Here is a 20,369-nt window from a genome sequence, read left to right as displayed (position 1 = left end):
ATGAAAACAGACATCGTGCAGTGTGCAGTCTTGGCAAATTTATTAAAACCCTGTAGACTTCGGTCTCTCGCAGTGCGACGCCAGAAGCCTATCAGGCACTGAGGGCTGTCGGGCGCCAGAAACAGCCTGGCAAGCGGAGGAGGCGGGGCTTCACTCCGACCACACCCCCTGGCATTCAAAGCCTTTCCGCCTATGGGCCCGCCCCCTCGGAGCAGCATGTAATTCTAATTGGTCATCTCACTAATCCATCTGAGCACCTCGGCGCCGATTGGATCAACTGCTGAACTGGGGTTGCGCACTTCCCAGCGCTGGGATCGCGGAGCGGACGCAGGCTGGCCGCCATTGCGCTGTGGGCAAAGCCTTGTCCTGTGTGAGGGGCTGTGGGGTGCGTGGCGGGCGTTTAAGATCGGGCTGCGGGAGGCGCGGTCGGGTCGGGCGGGGTGACCGGAGGGGTTAGGCCGGGCCGGGGTGGATGCACTTGTAGTATGGCGGCAGTGTAGGCCCGGGACCGCAGGCGCGTTTCTGCAGCGCTTCTTGTCGGCCCGGGCCTGTGGCTCGTTAATTTTTCTCTCCCGCCGCTCCGCAGATTCTCCGGGATGGCCGGAGTATTTCCTTACCGAGGGCCGGGTAACCCGGTGCCCGGCCCTCTCGCCCCGCTGCCGGACTACATGTCGGAGGAGAAGCTGCAGGAGAAAGGTGAGGCGAGACTGGAGCAAGGCGCGGGCCGGAGGCGGGGCGGGTGCGCGCGCAGGCGGGGTGGGACCCCCCCCCCCCGCTTTTGGACAGCTCGTTTTGTGTCAGCTCCCTAGATACCTCGTTGAATTTTTTATCTAATCAAGCCATTTTAAGCGCGTGTTATTTGCAGGCGCTGATCCAGCGGGGATACAGTAGTGATGGAGACAAAATTCCTGTCCTTACGGGGTTCAGATTATGGCGGGAGAGACAGACAATGAAAAAACCTTGAAGATCTGTTATAAAAATGTTAGGTCGGGCTCGGTGGCTCACGTCTGTAATCCCAGCACTTTGGGAGGCCGAGGCGGTTGGATCACCTGAGGTCAGGAGTTCGAGACCAGCCTGGTCAACATGGTGAAACCCCGTCTCTTACCAAAAATACAAAAATCAGCCAGCTGTGGTGGCGCTTCTGTAATGCCAGCTACTCCGGAGGCTGAGGCACAACAATCGCTTGAACCCGGCAGGGGGAGGTTGCAGTGAGTGACATTCTGCCACTGTACTCCAGCCTGGGCAACAGAGCAAAACAACGTCTCAAGATAAATAAATAAATAATGTCAGCTAGTGATAAATGTGATGAAGGGAGAAATAGAGGAAAATGGTAAGGGAATTGGCAAGGAGTGCTTCTTCCTGCCGGATGCCTGCTCCTCCCTCACATACACTGGCAGGAGCTTACCCTAGGGCAAGGGGTGAAGATGATTAGGCTGAGGGTATGCAGTCCTTTAAACTGAGGTGCCTTTGTAGCTCGAAAATGGCAGCAATTGCAGGCCAAGCGCTATGCAGAAAAGCGGAAGTTTGGGTTTGTGGACGCCCAGAAGGAAGACATGCCCCCAGAACACGTCAGGAAGATCATTCGGGACCATGGAGACATGACCAACAGGAAGTTCCGCCATGACAAAAGGGTTTACTTGGGGTAAGGAACACCCTGAAACAATTTTACTTGGAGTTTGGCCCTTTTGCCTTCTCCCTGTCCCAGTTTGCATCCTTGGATAGACGTGCTGTCATCTTGTAGTAGGACTCTGCTTTTGACAGCTCATCTTGGTGGATATGAGAAAGGAGAAAACCAGTAGGATTCTCTGGTAATTTCTGCATCTTCCACTTATGCAGTCTGTCTCCCTTCTCTTCCTGATTTGGGCCTGGTGCTTTAATTTGTCCTGTTGTTGCTATTGTAAGACACTCCTGTCATTGAACTGGCTGAAGCCCAGAGTGGGATACTGTGTACAGTGGCAGCCAGCCACTACTCAGGGACCTGAATTCTGTGTTTGGGATATTTAACTCCAGAGGTATCTCTACTCCTGTTTTTCTAAGGCTCTAAACTGGACAAGTACAGGTACAGATGTCTTAACAGATCCCTGTTCTATTTGGACCCAAAAATGTTTGCCGTGTAATTAACTGGAAGTTTTGTTTATTTAAAAAAAAAATACTTTTTTTAAGAACTGTGCTGGGTGCTGGGGATCTAGTGGCGAGCAGACAGTACCAGTCTCCGCCTTTGTGCAGTGTGCAGTCTAGTGGCATGACAGACAGGTGACAACTAGTTACAGTGAAGCATGGTGAATGTTTTATTATTCTTGTGAGAAGATGCGGAGAGAAGAGAATGTGAGACAGCCTCAAAGCTGTCTTCGGAGGGACAGCCGTTGATTTAGGGGAGCTGAGATCAGCATTGTGGGACTGTGAAGTTTAAGAAGAGTGTTAACCAGGTGAAGTTGGAGAGGGAGAGGCAAGGTTTCTGGTTATGAAGGGCCTGTATGCTAAGCTTGGGCGTTTGGATTGTAAGGTAGCATTTACTGTGGAACATGAACTCATGGCTTCTCTGCAGGGGACAGGCAGCAGAATAGTGTGTCATTTCTGATAGCCTTGTCTTTTTCTGATACGGCAGTGCCCTGAAGTACATGCCGCATGCGGTTCTCAAGCTGCTGGAGAACATGCCTATGCCTTGGGAGCAGATCCGGGACGTGCCTGTGCTGTACCACATCACTGGAGCCATTTCTTTTGTCAATGAGATTCCCTGGGTCATCGAACCTGTCTACATCTCCCAGTGGGGGTGAGAAGGCTGAACTAGGGTGTGCGGTGGTGGTGGTGGCTGGAAGGCAGTGGGTGATGGTTGTGTGACATTCTTGCCTTCCAGGTCAATGTGGATTATGATGCGTCGAGAAAAGAGAGATAGGAGGCATTTCAAGAGGATGCGTTTTCCCCCTTTTGATGATGAGGAGCCGCCCTTGGACTATGCTGACAACATCCTGGATGTTGAGCCCCTGGAGGCCATTCAGCTGGAGCTGGACCCCGAGGAGGATGCCCCTGTGTTGGACTGGTTCTATGACCACCAGCCATTAAGGGACAGCAGGAAGTGAGTGACAGATGGAGATGCTGCTCCTGAGAGGAGCTGTGGAAACCCAGAAGGAGTCCTGGGAGATGAGTAGGCGGTGTGATTTGTCTAGCTGCTTGCTTGATGTGGGCCTTTCTTTTTTTACCCTAGGTATGTAAATGGCTCCACTTACCAGCGCTGGCAGTTCACACTGCCTATGATGTCAACTCTCTACCGCCTGGCTAATCAGCTCCTGACAGACTTGGTGGATGACAACTACTTCTACCTGTTTGATCTGAAGGCCTTCTTCACGTCCAAGGCACTCAATATGGCCATTCCTGGAGGCCCCAAATTTGAACCTCTTGTTCGAGACATCAACCTACAGTAAGTTGGAGAGATTAGGGATTTTAGGCATTTCGAGTTGAGTGAAATGTAATCTTCATCCTTAAAGTCCCGATATAACTTCCAAATCAGTCTGTTTGCGCCAGGCGCAGTGGCTCATGCTGTAATCCCAGCACTTTGGGAGGCTGAGGCAGGAGGACTGCTTGAGCCCAGAAGTTTGAGACCAGCCTGGGCAACATGGCAAAACATTAGCTCTGTCTCTACCAAACGTTAGCTGGGTGTGGTGGTGCTCCCAGCTTCCTGTAGTCTCAGTTACTTGGGAGGCTGACCTGGGAGGATTGTTTGAGCCCAGGAGGTCACAGCTGCAGTGAGCCATGATCATGCCGTTGCATTCCAGCATGGGTGACAAGAGTGAGACCGTGTCTCAAAAAACAAACAAAAATAGTCTGCTTATACTCGATTTTGTACCCTAGGGATGAAGACTGGAATGAATTCAATGATATTAACAAGATTATCATCCGGCAGCCTATCCGCACTGAATACAAGATTGCTTTTCCTTATTTGTACAACAATCTCCCACACCATGTCCACCTCACCTGGTAAGAGACCTGTGGCATCACAGCTGGAAAGGAGAAGGCTGGTGTTTAGGTTGGGCCAGGGCAGGGAAACTTTGGCTGACTCTTCCTTTCGTTTTAGGTACCATACTCCCAATGTTGTGTTCATCAAAACTGAGGACCCTGATTTGCCAGCTTTCTACTTCGATCCTTTGATCAACCCCATCTCCCACAGACACTCCGTCAAGGTGAGAGGAAGGGAGGGACACTTGCTCTTAGCTTTTCTAGGAGCAATGGCCTGAGGTTGGCTAAAGTGTTATTAGATAATTTATTTTTTATTTTATTTTTTAAAATAAAGACGGGGTTTCACCATGTTGGTCAGGCTGGTCTTGAACTCCTGACCTCAGGTGATCTGCCCGCCTTGGCCTCTAAAGTGCTTGGATTACAGGCGTGAGCCACCACGCTCGGCCAGTATTACTAGATAAATACTCAGGCGGAGGGAGACATGTTTTCCATCTTGCTAAGTGTTCCCCTTGAGCTATAAGCTGATTTGAGAATCCAGCATTTGCCTTAAAACGTGTCGTTGGTATACTCTTGGTTTCTGTGATTATCCTTCTGGACTTGATGGTTCTCCTCTTGGGTGCTATAGATAATCTGATCTGGTGGGTCTATTTTGTGTGTGTTTGTTTTAGTCTTTATAGTGAAATGTACCATACAGGTTACCCATTTCAAGTGTGTAATTTGATGGTTTTTAGGTTATTCTCATAGTTGTCTCAGCTGTCACCACATCCAATTTGGGAATATTTTTATTGCCCCAAAAAGAAACTTAGCGGTTTCTCTCCGTTTCTCCCCAACTTTCGCATGCAACCACTGATCTACTTCCTGTCTATAGATTTGCCTGTTCTGCACATTTTATATAATGGAATGGAATGGAACCGTACACTGTGTAGTCTCTGGCGCCGGGCTTCTTAAGCTTCCCATGATGTTTTCAATGTCCATCTGTGTTCCGTAATGTCCAAGCCCGGTGTTTGGAGCTTGGGTGGGAGATGATGCATGTTGACCTCTGGTGATGTGGGCTCCTTTAGGAGGCTTTCTGGTGGTGAACTAGTGGAGGTGTGAGAAGTGAGGCTTGCTTCCTGGTGCCCTGTGCTTCCTCGGGTCCCTTGGCATGGGCACTTTAGGGCTGCTTTTGTCAGGCAGCCCAATTGCCATGGCAGATGTGAGCTTCGTGCTTGGCCCCAGAGAATTTCATCTCAAGTCTGTGCCTCGTGCAGCAGGAGCTAAACCCTTAGGGGGATTCCTTTCCTTTTGCAGAGCCAGGAACCGTTGCCAGATGATGATGAGGAGTTTGAGCTCCCAGAGTTTGTGGAGCCCTTCCTGAAGGACACACCCCTCTATACTGACAACACGGCCAATGGCATTGCCCTGCTCTGGGCCCCACGGCCCTTCAACCTACGCTCTGGTCGCACCCGCCGGGCCCTGGACATACCCCTTGTCAAGAACTGGTAAGGCTCCTACCTGGGGCAGGGGGAGTGGTAGTGGATGTATAGGAGGAAAGATTCCAACTAGGTGGGCATGTAGCCTTTTTTTTTTTCCCCCCCATAAAACTGGTAGACAACTGAAGGCTTGTAGCCTTTAGCGAAGTGGCTGGAAGAAGAGATGGGCAAACTCTGCTGGGCTGATTTTTCCAGGTATCGGGAGCATTGTCCAGCAGGGCAGCCTGTGAAAGTGAGGGTCTCCTACCAGAAGTTGCTGAAGTACTACGTACTGAATGCCCTGAAGCATCGGCCCCCTAAGGCCCAAAAGAAGAGGTAAGGTGCCCAGCCAGAGGCCCTGCTTAGCCTCTGTTCTGAAGATCATCAGTGGCTAACTCTCACTCTCCATGTTCCCACCTCAGGTATCTGTTCCGCTCCTTCAAAGCCACCAAATTCTTTCAGTCCACAAAGCTGGACTGGGTGGAGGTTGGGCTTCAGGTTTGCCGCCAGGGCTACAACATGCTCAACCTTCTCATTCACCGTAAAAACCTCAACTACCTGCACCTGGACTACAACTTTAATCTGAAGCCTGTGAAAACGCTCACCACCAAGGTGCCTGCATTGGAGCTTGGGGTCTCCTGGGCCTGAGGGCGGATAGCTGTCTCTGCTCTGGCTTCCTATGGAGGCGTATGCCCAGGTGGGACCATTGCTCATTCATGTTCTCTCTGTGTTTTGCATCTTCTCCAGGAAAGAAAGAAATCTCGTTTTGGGAATGCTTTCCATCTGTGTCGGGAGGTTCTGCGGTTGACTAAACTGGTTGTGGATAGTCATGTGCAGTACCGGCTGGGCAATGTGGATGCCTTCCAGGTGAGGCTAGGTATTCCCAACCCCCGCCCAGGTGAGGAGGCTGGATGAAGCCTGTGCTGACCATGGGGCAATTGTGTTGCAGCTGGCAGATGGATTGCAGTATATATTTGCCCATGTTGGGCAGTTGACGGGCATGTATCGATACAAATACAAACTGATGCGACAGATTCGCATGTGCAAGGACCTGAAGCATCTCATCTATTATCGCTTCAACACGGTGAGGCCCTGATCTTACTGACTTTGACTTTTTTTTTTTGAGACAGAGTTTTACTCTGTTGCCCAGGTTGGAGAGCAATGGCATATTAGGATCTCGGCTTATTGCAACCTCCGCCTCCTGGGCTCAAGCAGTTCTCCTGCCTCAGCCTCCCAAGTAGCTAGGATTATAGGTGCCCACCACCACACCTGGCCAATTTTTTTTTTTTTTTTTTTTTTTTGAGACTGAGTCTTGCTCTTTTGCCCAGACTGGAGTGCAGTGTCACTGATCTCGGCTCACTGCAACCTCCGCCTTCTGAGTTCAAGTGATTCTCCTGCCTCAGTCTCCCGAGTAGCTGGGATTGCAGGTGTGCGCCACCATGCCTGGATAATTTTTGTATTTTTAGTAGAGACTTGGTTTAACTATGTTGGCCAGGCTAGTCTCAAACTCCTGACCCCATCATCCACCCGCCTTGGCCTCCCAAAGTGCTGAGATTACAGGCGTGAGCCACTGTGCCTGGCCTTACCGACTGACTTTCTCAGATCTTTTTTCATTTATACATTTAGACCGGCTCTTTCTGGGGACCTATTTGGAGAGCAGCTATGAGTGTTGTCCTTACTGCTCCTTTAAATTTTTATGGGAGTTCTTAGTTCGTGGTTTTTGCCTTAAGGTTTCTCACTTACTTTCTTGTTTTAGATGTTGAGGTCCCAGAGTTTTTCTTTTTTCTCCTCTACTGCCATACACATGTTCCTCTGTATGTATATATACATAGATGCCCCACCTCTGCCTAGGTTTCTGTTGTTCTTTAAACGTGTTGCTGATTTGTGTTCTGAACTTTTGCTTGGCTCATAGGGCCCTGTAGGGAAGGGTCCTGGCTGTGGCTTCTGGGCTGCCGGCTGGCGAGTCTGGCTGTTTTTCATGCGTGGCATTACGCCTTTACTGGAGCGATGGCTGGGTAACCTCCTGGCTCGGCAGTTTGAAGGTGAGTGGTTTTCTCTCTGTCCACCTTCTCCTGTTACTATTTCAAAGGTAGCTTGTGTGTTTCTGCTCTGTCCCCTGTCCTCGTTTGAGTCTGTTCCCTGCTCTTGTATGAGCACCCCTTCCTACTGGATTGCCTTTAGATCCAATTCTCAAATGACCTAGTATTCTATTTCTTGGGCTTCCTTCTGGGGCCTTGAGAGGCAGTCATGCATTTGCATGAGAGTGGACATTCCTCAGAAGCATACTTGTGAATGTTTAAGGTAGCTGGTCTTTTTGGGTATGCCGGGCACATGGACACTTTGTTAATACCTAATTTGATTGTAACCATAATGAGTGAGGGGCATGAAGGTAGAGACCCTTACTAAAAGCAAGGAATCTTGCTTGTAATCACCATGGGACACTCTACTTCTAGGTCGACACTCAAAGGGGGTGGCGAAGACAGTAACGAAGCAGCGAGTGGAGTCGCATTTTGACCTGGAGCTTCGGGCAGCTGTGATGCATGATATTCTGGACATGATGCCTGAGGGGATCAAACAGAACAAGGCCCGGACGATCCTGCAGCACCTCAGCGAAGCCTGGCGCTGCTGGAAAGCCAACATTCCTTGGAAGGTGAGTGTCTCTCTGTTTTCTTGGAGGTGTAAACGTCCGTTTTTTGTTGTTTTTTTTCTCCTTGAGATGGAGTCTTGCTTTTTCACCTAGGCTGGAGTGCAGTGGTAGTAGAGACAGGGTTTCACCATGTTGGCCAGGCTGGTCTCAAACTCTTGACCTCATGATCCGCCTGCCTCGGCCTCCTCGAGTGTTAGGATTACAGGCATGAGCCACCGCACCCGGCCTCATCCGTCTTTAGGTTAGGATCACCACTTCAGGACTCATTAGGGGGCTAGTTGGCTCCTGTCTCTTCTTTTCCCTTTTATAGAGGGGACTTGCTGTGGTGCCTAGGCTGCTCAGACTCCTGAGCTTGTGATCCTCCTTAGCCTCCTGAGGAGCCAGGTCGCAGATGTGTGCCACAGTACCTGGCTTGATGGTGTTTTTTGGACTTTCAGGTCCCTGGGCTCCCGACGCCCATAGAGAATATGATCCTTCGGTACGTGAAGGCCAAGGCCGACTGGTGGACCAACACTGCCCACTACAACCGCGAGCGGATTCGCCGAGGGGCCACTGTGGACAAGACTGTTTGTAAAAAGAACCTGGGCCGCCTCACCCGGCTCTACCTGAAGGCAGAACAGGAGCGGCAGCACAACTACCTGAAGGTGGGGCAGAGGAGGCTGGGCTGGCGTGAGTGGTGGGGAGCGCACGGGAACGAGGACTGCAGCGTTGTGACTAGACCTTGTCGGGGGATCGGGCTGTAGCGGAGGCTGACTTCATGTCCCCCTTGCAGGACGGGCCTTACATCACGGCGGAGGAGGCAGTGGCAGTGTACACCACCACTGTGCATTGGCTGGAAAGCCGTAGGTTCTCCCCCATCCCATTCCCCCCACTCTCCTATAAGCATGACACCAAGTTGCTCATCTTGGCATTGGAGCGGCTCAAGGAGGCTTATAGGTGAGTAGCAGGGTAGATAGGTTCCTGCTGGGAAGGGAGAGCAGGGAGTGGGCTCCTCATCAGAGTCCAAAGAAAGAAGGTGTAACCCCGCTCTTTTCTGGATTGACTTCCTCTTGGTTTTCCCATTCACCTTTCCCATTGCTTTATCAGTGTGAAGTCTCGGTTAAACCAGTCTCAGAGGGAGGAACTAGGTCTGATTGAGCAAGCCTATGATAACCCCCACGAGGCGCTGTCCCGCATCAAGCGTCACCTCCTCACACAGAGAGCTTTCAAAGAAGTGAGTGAGATGCCGTCCAAGTTTTCTTTTTGGTTCTGCCATTCATTCTTGGTAGAACCAAAGGCAGCAGGTTGCCTCAGGTGATGGGTGGATTGGTGTGAACCAGCCTCCTTGTCCTACAGGTGGGCATCGAGTTCATGGATCTCTATAGCCACCTGGTTCCAGTGTACGACGTAGAGCCTCTAGAGAAGATAACTGATGCCTACCTGGACCAATACCTGTGGTACGAAGCTGACAAGCGCCGCCTCTTTCCACCCTGGATTAAGCCTGCAGACACAGAGCCACCGCCACTGCTGGTTTACAAGTGGTGCCAAGGTAGAACTTTTCCAAGATTGCCCTGTGAGGAGTGGGGGGTGAATTTAGTTCGACGTCAAAATTCTTACCTGGGCAGCGTGATTGGTTTCCTTTCTTGATAAATGGTCATAGAAGGAAAGTAGTGTTCATGTTAAACTGAGTCATAGCGATCTGGATGAATACGTGGAGTGTCGTGATAGTTACTGTGGGTCTAGTCCTGAGAGGATTTCTAACTGCTGGAGACCTGCATTGCTACTCCTCAGGCATCAATAACCTCCAGGACGTGTGGGAGACAAGTGAAGGCGAGTGCAATGTCATGCTGGAATCACGCTTTGAGAAGATGTATGAAAAGATCGACTTGACCCTGCTTAACAGGCTGCTGCGCCTCATCGTGGACCACAACATAGCCGACTACATGACAGCCAAGAACAACGTCGTCATCAACTACAAGGTGTGTCTCGGGGCTTGTCGGGTCCACTGACACAGAATTTGCTGAGAGAGAACAGAGGAGGTGGGCCCTAGAGAATGCTGGGACGTGGCCCAGGTTGTTGAGAATCGTGGCTCTTGCCTTCTAGGACATGAACCATACGAATTCATACGGGATCATCAGAGGCCTGCAGTTTGCCTCGTTCATTGTGCAGTATTACGGACTGGTGATGGATTTGCTTGTATTGGGATTGCACCGGGCCAGTGAGATGGCTGGGCCCCCTCAGATGCCAAATGACTTCCTCAGTTTCCAGGACATAGCCACCGAGGCTGCCCACCCCATCCGTCTCTTCTGCAGATACATCGATCGCATCCATATTTTTTTCAGGTGAGGGCCTGCCTGGATTCCTAGCCTTGCAGGGTACTGAGGCATATGCCTTGCTTCTGGAATCAGCTATGGTACCTTAGCTGACGTAACTGCTGCTGGGACTTCAAAATGGAATGAAGGCTGGGGAGGGTCGGGGTAGGATGGGGTAGAGTCTCTGCCTCTGGAGCTGGAGGACTCCGGGGGGTCCCAAATCTCAGTGTATCTGGGCCTCAGCAATGTACCTGGTCTGGTGTAGGTTCACAGCAGATGAGGCTCGGGACCTGATTCAGCGTTACCTGACAGAGCACCCTGACCCCAACAATGAAAACATCGTTGGCTATAATAACAAGAAATGCTGGCCCCGAGATGCCCGCATGCGCCTCATGAAACATGATGTTAACTTGTAAGTCTAGGTTGGGCTGTGCGGACTAGAAGGACATGGAGGCTGAGGGACCCAGAGAGGGCAGCAGTGAGGCTGTGTCCTGGGCAGAGAAGCGTAGCTGTGTTGGGATATTATCGGTTGGCCATGGAAGGGAATTTCCTTCCAAGAGACTAATGTGACCATATGTTCTCTGTGGCAGGGGTCGAGCAGTATTCTGGGACATCAAGAACCGCCTGCCACGGTCAGTGACCACGGTTCAGTGGGAGAACAGCTTCGTGTCTGTGTACAGCAAGGACAACCCCAACCTGCTGTTCAACATGTGTGGCTTCGAGTGCCGCATCCTGCCCAAGTGCCGCACCAGCTATGAGGAGTTCACCCACAAGGACGGGGTCTGGAACCTGCAGAATGAGGTACCGCCCGGGAGGGGCTGGGATGGGCGCCAGCATGCCTGTGCTTCCGGGGTAGGTGTGAGCAAGGCACACAGGCGTCCCTCGTCACTGTCAGTCACTTGCGCCTCGTTGGGTGGAAAGGGCTCAGTGGGGGTCACGGTTGGCTCTTGCCTCAGTGGGTTCCTGAGGCAAGTTAACCTTGACTCTGTGGTTCAGGTCACTAAGGAGCGGACAGCTCAGTGTTTCCTGCGTGTGGATGATGAGTCAATGCAGCGCTTCCACAACCGCGTGCGTCAAATTCTCATGGCCTCTGGCTCCACCACCTTCACCAAGGTACAAGGCCTTCACCCCCAGCTTCCCTCCTGTCCTGTGCTCACCTCACATCCCTTTCAGCTCTGCCCCTGGTTGATTCTCCTTTCTTCCCAGCTTTGCTCCGTGTACCAGTTTCCATGCTCTGTGCAATAGTGGCTTACAGTGTCAGTCACTTCGAAGTGATTTTCTGATCATTCCTTGTAGGATTTCTACAGTCTCCTGTGGAGTTGTGATGATTCTAAATTAAGGCAAGAGTAGAAGTTGGATTTATTATTTTGAACAAAAAAGTATTGTTTTTGCATTTACTCAGGGGCTGGCTTGTTTATCTAAATCATGTTAACCAGGCATAAAGAACCTGTGAAAAAACAGTTCTCTCTAGGTATCTCAGTGTGTGTTTCTCCCAGTTACCTTCAGAATGGAGAAAGAAAAATCTGAGGAATTTTGAACTGTGGATATTTAAGTTTTTGCAAGGTTTAAAAAGTTACCTTGGCCGGGCACAGTGGCTCACACCTGTAATCCTAGCACTTTGGGAGGCTGAGGCTGGTGGATTACCTGAGGTTAAGAGTTTGAGACCAGGCTGGCCAACATGGTGAAACTTTGTCTCTACTGAAAATAAAAAAATTAGCCAGGCCTGGTGGCAGGCACATGTAATCCCAGCTACTTGGGAGGCTGAGGCAGAATTCCTTAAACCCGGGAGGTGGAGGTTGCAGTGAGCCGAGATCGCACCGTTGCCTTCCAGCTCCGGCAACAGAGCAAAAACTCTGTCTCAGAAAAAAAAGTTACCTCACTCTGGATTCCATTCACTATAACATTTTTCTTGCATTCTGAACTTCGTATCTGTAAATGTGCAGCAATTGCATGTGTAGAATGTTTTCTCTTTTTTAGTAAGTTTTCTGTTAAGGGTATGTTGTTATAGAACTATTGCCTTATGGTTGAGTTTCCTTTATCCAAAATTCTTGGGACCAGAAATGTTTTGATTTCAGATTTTTTTTTTTTAATTTTCATTATTATTACTAGAGACAGCATCTTACTCTGTCAGTTAGGCTGAAGTGCAGTGGCATTATCATAACTCATTGCAGCTCAGGTGATCCTCACACCTTAACCTCCCTAGTATCTGGGACCATGGATGCATATGCCACCATGCCTGGCTAATTTTTTTTTTTTTTGAGATGGAGTTTCACTCTTGTTGCCCAGGCTGGAGTGCAATGGCATGATCTCCGCTCACCACAACCTCCAGCTCCCAGGTTCAAGGGATTCTCCTGCTTCAGCCTCCCGAGTAACTGGGATTACAGGCATGTGTCATCACACCTGGCTGATTTTGTGTTTTTAGTAGAGATGGGGTTTCTCCACATTGGTCAGGCTGGTCTCGAACTCCTGACCTCTGGTGATCCGCCTCCCATAGTTCTGGGATTACCCACTGCGCCAGGCCTAATTTTTAAATTTTTTGTAGACCTGGGGTCTCACTGTCTTGTCCAGGCTGGTATCAGACTCTTTGGGTTCAAGCAGTCCTCCTGCCTCAGGCTCCCAGAGTGCTGGATTATAGGTGTGAGCCGCTGTGCCCAGCCTTGAAATATCTTCATTATACTCGTAGTTTCAGCATCCCTCATCCAAAATCTGAAATGCTCCAGTGAGTATTTCCTTTCAGCATCATGCTGGTGCTCAGAATGTTTGGACTCAAAAAATTTCAGCTTTTTGAGCATTTTGGGTTTGTGATTAACCTGTATCTGAGGAATCTGTGAGAGCACCAGAGTTGATGATTGCTCTAGCCAGTCTGGAAGTGGAAGAGGAAAGGATTTCTGAAAGAATTACATGTGATGAGGCAGGTGAGGGAGGGCATTCCTCTAGCCAAGTGTGGAGACGTAACTAGCTTGGTGTATGTGGGGCTATGGAAAGTTCAAGGTTTGCTGGATAAACTGTGGAATTGGGAATGTTCAGAGATGAGGCTGGATAAATAGTGGAGAGCCATATCATGGAGAGCATTGGACACCTTATGAAGAAGTATGTGAGGGTCTTAAGCACAGAGTGAGTTTGTCAGATTTGTTTTGTTTTTTTTTAATGTCTTACGCTGCAGATGTAAACTTCCTGAGATTTCTGTGTTAGATGATTCACTCTTACAGCTGTGAGAAAGACAGTACTAAAGGATAAGATGGGAGACCAGGTTTGGGGACTGCTGCAGAAGTCCAGATAAAAATGATGAGAGCAAAGGAACCAGGCGCGGTGGTGTGTGCCTGTAATACCAGCACTTTGGGAGGCCCAGGTGTCTGGATCACCTGAGCTCAGCCTGACCAACATGGTGAAACCCCATGTCTACTTTTAATACGAAAATTAGCTGGGCTTTGTGCTGCACACCTGTAATCCCAGCTAGTTGAGAAGCTGAGGCAGGAGAATGGCTTGAACCCAGGAGGCGGAGGTTGCAGTGAGCTGAGATTGTGCCAGTGCACTCCAGCCTGGGCAACAGAGTGAGAGTCTGTCTCCTAAATAAATAAAGTTAAATAAAAATGATGAGAGCAGTGAAAGTAAAGGTAGGAAGAGGGGAACAGACTTGATAAGAAGTTAGCAGGTAAAATCAGCAGAACTTTGTTGTCATGGGGATGCTGGAAGAAAGAAGAAAATGATGTGCAGATCTTGGCGCGGGTGACCAGGTAGATGTTAGTGCTGCCAGCTGGAAGACTGCGTCAGCAACCGTAGCTTTAGGAGGAAGATAAAGACTTTTAGTTTAGGATCTATAAAGTGTGAAGTTCCCAAGAACATTCAGATGGAGGTGCCCAGCAGGCATTTATTTATATCATGTTTCTTCAGTTCGAAGATATGCACGTAAGTACATGTATACACATCTATGTATATTCCTCCTACTCCCTTAATGGTGCCTCTTTAATTGATGATCTGTTAGATTTGATTTTTAAAAAGTATGAGTTTGACATTCCAGGGAGAGAAATGAAACTAGAAAGTTAAGAGCAGAGATAACCTAGAGGTTCCTAGGATGTCTGAGTGGTAGTCTAAGCATGGAGAGGAGGTCTGGATTAAAGATGTCGATTTAGGAGCCTGTCAGAATAAAAATTGAAAGCCGAAGAATGAGTGACATCACCCAGGGAGGATGCAGAGTGAGAAGAGGAGAGGAACGAATTTGGCCTGTGGGTAATACCAAGATTAAGTGTGCCAGAGCCCATGGGACAGTGCTGGGTCTTGGGAAGCAAGGCTGTCAGGAGCAAGTGCCAGAGTCGGGTGGATGCTTCGCAGTGTCAGTTGCCTCAGAGCGTTTCAGTTAGATAAGGACTGAAAAGGATCCATTGGATTTGGCAGTTAGGACGTCATTGGTGACCTTAGCAAAAGCTGTTACAGAAATAGTGGGGATGGAAGCCAGATGGCAGTGGGTGAGGCTTTCTGGGAAGTGAGTGAGTGGAGACAGCAAGGACAGTCTATTTGCCAGTTTAAGAGAAGGAAGGACCTTAGATGCCATCTAGAGGGAGCTGTAAGTCAGTGCAGGGATGTTTGATGGCAGTGACATGAGTATGTTTTAATTAAGGAGCCCAGTAGAGTTTAGTGTACAATAGAAAAGTGTGATGATTGGCCAGGCGCAATGGCTGACTCCTGTAGTAACCCCAGCACTTTGGGAGGCTGAGGTGGGCGGATCATGAGGTCAGCAAATTGAGACCAGCCTGGCCAATATGGTGAAACCCTGTCTGTACTAAAAATACAACAATTAGCTGGGCACGGTGGCAGGTACCTGTAATCCCAGCTACTCTGGAGGCTGAGGCAGGAGAATTGTTTCAACCTGGGAGGTGGAGGTTGTAGTGAGCTGAGATCATGTCACTGCACTCCAGCCACCTGGATGACAGAACAAGACTCTGTCTTGGGAGAAAAAAAAAAAAAAAATTGAAAGTTTGGTAATTGATGAGTAGAGTTGCAGAGGGTTTCACTAGGGGTAGAATAAAGAGCAAGCAGGCGGGGCACAGTGGCTCACAGCTGTAATCCCAGCACTTTGGGAGGCTGAGGCGGGCGGATCACGAGGTCAGCAGATTGAGACCATCCTGGCCAACATGATGAAACCCCGTCTCTACTAAAAATACAAAAAAAGTAGCTGGGTGTGGTGACGGGCACCTGTAATCCCAGCTACTTGGGAGGCTGAGGTAGGAGAATTACTTGAACCCAGGAGGTGGAGGTTGCAGTGAGCCGAGATTGCACCACTGTACTCCAGCCTGGTGACAGAGTGAGTCTCTGTCTCAAAAAAAAAAAAAAAAAAAATGAGGCCGGGCGCGGTGGCTCACGCCTGTAATCCCAGCACTTTGGGAGGCCGAGGCGGGTGAATCACGAGGTCAAGAGATCGAGACCATCCTGGTCAACATGGTGAAACCCCATCTCTACTAAAAATACAAAAAATTAGCTGGGCATGGTGGCGCGTGCCTATAATCCCAGCTACTCAGGAGGCTGAGGCAGGAGAATTGCCTGAACCCCGGAGGCGGAGGTTGCGGTGAGCCCAGATCGCGCCATTACACTCCAGCCTGGGTAACAAGAGCGAAACTCTGTAAAAAAAAAAAAAAAAAAAAAAATGAAGTGAGAGCCTGAGGAGTGGAAGGTCTGAGAGGTTAAGGAAGCAGCTGACTATAGTAGTTAGAAGCACAGGTTCTGGAGGCAGATTGGGTTCACATCATACCTTTGTCATATTACTAGTTGAGATCTTGGGAAAATTGCCTGTGCTGGACCTTAATTTCCTCATCTGTAAAATAGGGATACTGGTATTACGTAGCTCAGAGGGCTTTTGTGAAACTTAAGTGAAATAGTGTATTTAGTAAGCCATATTACTTGATAAATTGCTTGATAAAGCTGGGCACAGTGGCTTATGCCTGCAATCCCAGCACTTTTGGAGGCTGAGATGGGAGGACTGCTTGAGCCTAGGAATTTGAGACCAGCTTAGGTAACATAGCAAGATCCTTATATTTAAAAAATAAATAAATAATATAAAATAAGATAGGTTTTTAAAAATGTGTTTAAAAAGCTATGTCATGGGCAAATTCTATAACACTTTTTGTTTGTTTTGTTTTTTTTTTTTTAGATACGGGGTTTCACCATGTTAGCCAGGCTGGTCTTGAACTCCTGACCTCAGGTGATCCACCCACCTCAGCCTTCCAAAGTGCTGGGATTACAAGTTGGAGCCACCATGCCTGGCCTTATAATTTGTTTTTTTTATGAAGACTTAAAAAAGATATATATAAATTTCTTACATGGTGTCTAGTACACATAGACCTGAATAAATACTATTTTCCTTCCTGACTCCCCTTGTTCCCCGGGAATTTCTGCTATAATAAAGGAACACTGGACTCCTCAGGAATTTATACTTCTTCCCCTCCAGGGATAGAGCACTGGTAACTACAGCAGAACTACTGTGTTCTGTTACACACATCAGCAATTCCAAGTGCAGTCAGAGAATTTACTAAGGCCTCTGGGAGTTGTCTGCTTGCCTTCACCCACTGTCTAGCCCATCCTGGCCCCTGGCCCTCCTTTCTGTAGATCTGCTGTGCTTGTCTCATCCTGTGGACGTGCTAGACGCTCAGTCGAGCTTTTGTGATTGCGTTTGAGCTGTTCTCTCACCCTGCAGTCCTTTCTCCTTGCTTGTCTGAATACTATTTGCTCAAGGCAGATTTCTATGGTAACTCCAGCCAATGCACGCTTTCATTTCCATAATTGTTCAGAAGACATTTTTTGCTTTAAAGTCTTGACTGTGTCATTTGGTATTTTGTGGTTTGCTGTCTTTTTTTTTTTTTTTTTGAGATGGTGTCTCGCTCTGTCACCCAGGCTGGAGTACGGTGGTTTGATCTTGGCTCACTGCAACCTCCGCCTCCTCGGTTCAAGCGATTATCCTACCTCAGCCTCCTGAGTAGCTGTGATTATGGGAGTGTGCCACCATGCCTGGCTAATATTTGTATTTTTAGTAGAAACAGTTTCAGCATGTTGGCCAGGGTGGTCTCAAACTCCTGATCTCAAGTGATCTGCCTGCCTCGGCCTTCCAAAGTGCTGGGATTACAGGCATGAGCAACTGTACCCAGCTGCTGTCTTTTTTTAAATTGAGCTTGTCAAAGAAACAGCTTTGGTTTCATTAATTTTTATGTTTTTTCTTTTTTTTTGTTACATTGATTTTTTTTTTTTTTGAAGCCAGGTCTCTGTGACCCTGATTGGAGTGGTGCAGTCTCAGCTCACAGTAACCTCTGCCTCCCAGACTCAGGAGACCCTCTCACCTTAGCCTCCCAAGTGGCTGGGACCACAGGCACATGCAACTATGTTGGTTGTTTTTTTTTTTTTTTTTGTATTTTTGGTAGAGACAGAATTTTGCCATGTTGCCCAGGCTGGTCTTGAATTCCTGAGCTCAGGTGATCCACCCACCTGGGCTGGGATTATAGGTGTGAGCCAGCGTGCCTGGCCTTACTGCATTGCTTTCTTCTCTTATCATATCTTTCCCTTTGCAAGTTCTATTGAGGTAAAAGGTCAGATGATCAATTTTGGATTTGTCTCTTTTTCTTTTCTTTCCTTTTTTTTTTTTTGAGACGGAGTTTCGTTCTTGTTACCCAGGCTAGAGGGCAGTGGCACGATCTCGGCTCACCGCAACCTCCACCTCCCAGGTTCAAGCAATTCTCCTGCCTCAGCCTCCCGAGTAGCTGGGACTACAGTTGCGCGCCACCATGCCCAGCTAATTTTTATATTTTTAGTAGAGACGGGGTTTCACCATGTTGACCAGGATCTTGACTTCGTGATCCACCCACCTCGGCCTCCCAAAGTGCTGGGATTATAGGCGCGAGCCACTGCGCCCGGCCCTCTTTTTTTTTTATATTTATTTTTTATTGCATTTTAGGTTTTGGTGTGCATGTGAAGAACATGCAAGATTGTTGCATAGGTACACACATGGCAGTGTGATTTGCTGCCTTCCTCCCCATCACCTATTTCTGGCATTTCTCCCCCTGTAATCCCTCCCCAACCTCCCTACTCTCCGCTGTCCCTCCCCGTTCCCCTACAACAGACCCCAGTGTGTGATGCTCCCCTCCCTGTGTCCATGTGTTCTCATTGTTCAACACCCGCCTATGAGTGAGAACATGCGGTGTTTGATTTTCTGTTCTTGTGTCAGTTTGCTGAAAATGATAGTTTCCAGGTTCATCCATGTCCCTACTTGTCTCTTTTTCTGGTACAATTATTCACGTCTATAAATTTTCCTCTCAGCATTGCTTTACCTGCATTCCTCACATTTTAATAATGTTGCGTTTTCATTTGTATTCAGTTAAAAGTATATTCTAGGCCGGGTGTGGTGGCTCACACCTGTCATCCCAGCACTTTGGGAGGCCGAGGTAGGCGGATCACAAGGTCAAGAGATTGAGACCATCCTAGCCAACATGGTGAAACCCTGTCTCTACTAAAAATGCAAAACTTAGTTGGATGTGGTGGTACACGCTTGTACTCCCAGCTACTTGGGAGGCTGAGGCAGGAGAATTGCTTGAACCTGGAAGGCAGAGGTTGCAGAGAGCAGATTGTGCCACTACACTCCAGCCTGCTGACAGAGTGAGATTCCATTCCCCCCAAAAAAGTATATTCTAATTTCCCTTATGAGTTATGAGTTCATATTTCACCATAGATTGTTTAGAATTATACTGTTTACGGCCGGGCGCGGTGGCTCAAGCCTGTAATCCCAGCACTTTGGGAGGCCGAGGCGGGTGGATCACGAGGTCAAGAGATCGAGACCATCCTGGTCAACATGGTGAAACCCCGTCTCTACTAATACAAAAAATTAGCTGGGCACAGTGGCGTGTGCCTGTAATCCCAGCTACTCAGGAGGCTGAGGCAGGAGAATTGCCTGAACCCAGGAGGCGGAGATTGCGGTGAGCCAAGATCGCGCCATTGCGCTCCAGCCTGGGTATCAAGAGCGAAACTCCGTCTCAAAAAAAAAAAAAAAAAAAGAATTATACTGTTTACATATTTGGGGGGTTTCCCTTGTTAGTTTTTAGTTTGATTCCATTATGGTTAGGAAACATGTTCTATATGATCTTAGTTTTTAAAAATGTATTAATTATCGGGTATCTTGACACCTGAGAAAAAGAAAAAAAAATTATAAAAAAAAATTTAAGGCCGGGTGCGGTGGCTCACGCTTATAATCCCAGCACTTTGGGAGGCCCAGGAGGGTGGATCACAAGGTCAAGAGATCGAGACCATCCTAGTCAACAAGGTGAAAACCTGTCTCTACTAAAAATACAAAAATTAGCTGGGCATGGTGGCACGCACCTGTAGTCCAGCTACTCGAGAGGCTGAGGCAGGAGAATTGTTTGAACCCAGGAGACGGAGGTTGCAGTGAGCCGAGATCGCGCCATTGCACTCCAGCCTGGGTAACAAGAGCGAACCTCTGTCTAAAAAAAAAAAAAAATTAAAGAAAAAAAATGTATTAATTAATTTAGGGCTGGGGGTGGTGGCTCACGCCTGTAATCCCAGCACTTTGGGAGGCCAAGGCAGGCGGATCACCTGAGGTCAGGAGTTTGAGACCATCCTAACACAGTGAAACGCTGTCTCTACTAAAAATACAAAAAAATTAGCCAGGTGTGGTGGCACTTGACTGTAGTCCCAGCTACTCAGGAGGCTGAGGCAGGAGAATCACTTGAACCCAAGAGGCGGAGGTTGTAGTGAGCCAAGATCCCGCCACTGCACTCCAGCCTGGGTGACAGGGCGAGACACAATCTCAAAAAAAAATAATAATTAATTAATTTAGAGGTGGGGTCTCACTCTGTTGCCTCAAACTCCTGGGCTCAAGCAGTCCTCTCACCTCAGCCTTCCAAAGAGTTGGGATTACGGGTGTGAGCCACTGCACCTGGCTGAGACTGACATTTTTAGTGTCCTAGCATACAGTCTATCTTGGTGACTGTCCTATGTGTACTTGAAAAGATCTGTTAATCTGTATTCTGCTATTGTTAG

The 20,369-nt window shown here is 48.6% G+C and overlaps 1 protein-coding gene across 2 annotated transcripts in view; it reads left to right on the top strand.

Annotated features, from left to right (window-relative positions):
- Positions 1–297: 297 nt before the first annotated feature.
- The window catches only part of PRPF8 (pre-mRNA processing factor 8), a 33,280-nt gene continuing 13,208 nt past the window's right edge, over positions 298–20,369 (top strand). The window contains exons 1-24 of one of the 2 annotated variants that reach the window (XM_012448345.2): positions 298–385; positions 587–696; positions 1,474–1,642; positions 2,606–2,770; positions 2,855–3,073; positions 3,203–3,415; positions 3,847–3,972; positions 4,070–4,175; positions 5,242–5,432; positions 5,619–5,738; positions 5,825–6,014; positions 6,150–6,269; positions 6,352–6,486; positions 7,315–7,444; positions 7,856–8,052; positions 8,487–8,693; positions 8,822–8,985; positions 9,136–9,262; positions 9,385–9,577; positions 9,820–10,007; positions 10,132–10,370; positions 10,606–10,752; positions 10,931–11,141; positions 11,337–11,453. In XM_012448345.2, the coding sequence (XP_012303768.1) occupies positions 597–696; positions 1,474–1,642; positions 2,606–2,770; positions 2,855–3,073; positions 3,203–3,415; positions 3,847–3,972; positions 4,070–4,175; positions 5,242–5,432; positions 5,619–5,738; positions 5,825–6,014; positions 6,150–6,269; positions 6,352–6,486; positions 7,315–7,444; positions 7,856–8,052; positions 8,487–8,693; positions 8,822–8,985; positions 9,136–9,262; positions 9,385–9,577; positions 9,820–10,007; positions 10,132–10,370; positions 10,606–10,752; positions 10,931–11,141; positions 11,337–11,453 (3,774 nt within the window). In that variant the 5' untranslated portion in view covers positions 298–385; positions 587–596. The remainder of the gene's footprint in view (positions 386–586; positions 697–1,473; positions 1,643–2,605; positions 2,771–2,854; positions 3,074–3,202; positions 3,416–3,846; positions 3,973–4,069; positions 4,176–5,241; positions 5,433–5,618; positions 5,739–5,824; positions 6,015–6,149; positions 6,270–6,351; positions 6,487–7,314; positions 7,445–7,855; positions 8,053–8,486; positions 8,694–8,821; positions 8,986–9,135; positions 9,263–9,384; positions 9,578–9,819; positions 10,008–10,131; positions 10,371–10,605; positions 10,753–10,930; positions 11,142–11,336; positions 11,454–20,369) is intronic. The other variant, XM_012448346.3, reaches the window with a different exon arrangement.

This window comes from Aotus nancymaae, unplaced genomic scaffold (assembly GCF_030222135.1).
Source record: "Aotus nancymaae isolate 86718 unplaced genomic scaffold, 86718_ANA_hifiasm-v0.15.2.pri h1tg000018l, whole genome shotgun sequence".
NCBI lineage: Eukaryota > Metazoa > Chordata > Mammalia > Primates > Aotidae > Aotus > Aotus nancymaae.
The sequence above is the reverse complement of the archived record's forward strand: the minus strand, read 5'-3'. Positions and strand labels throughout refer to the sequence as shown.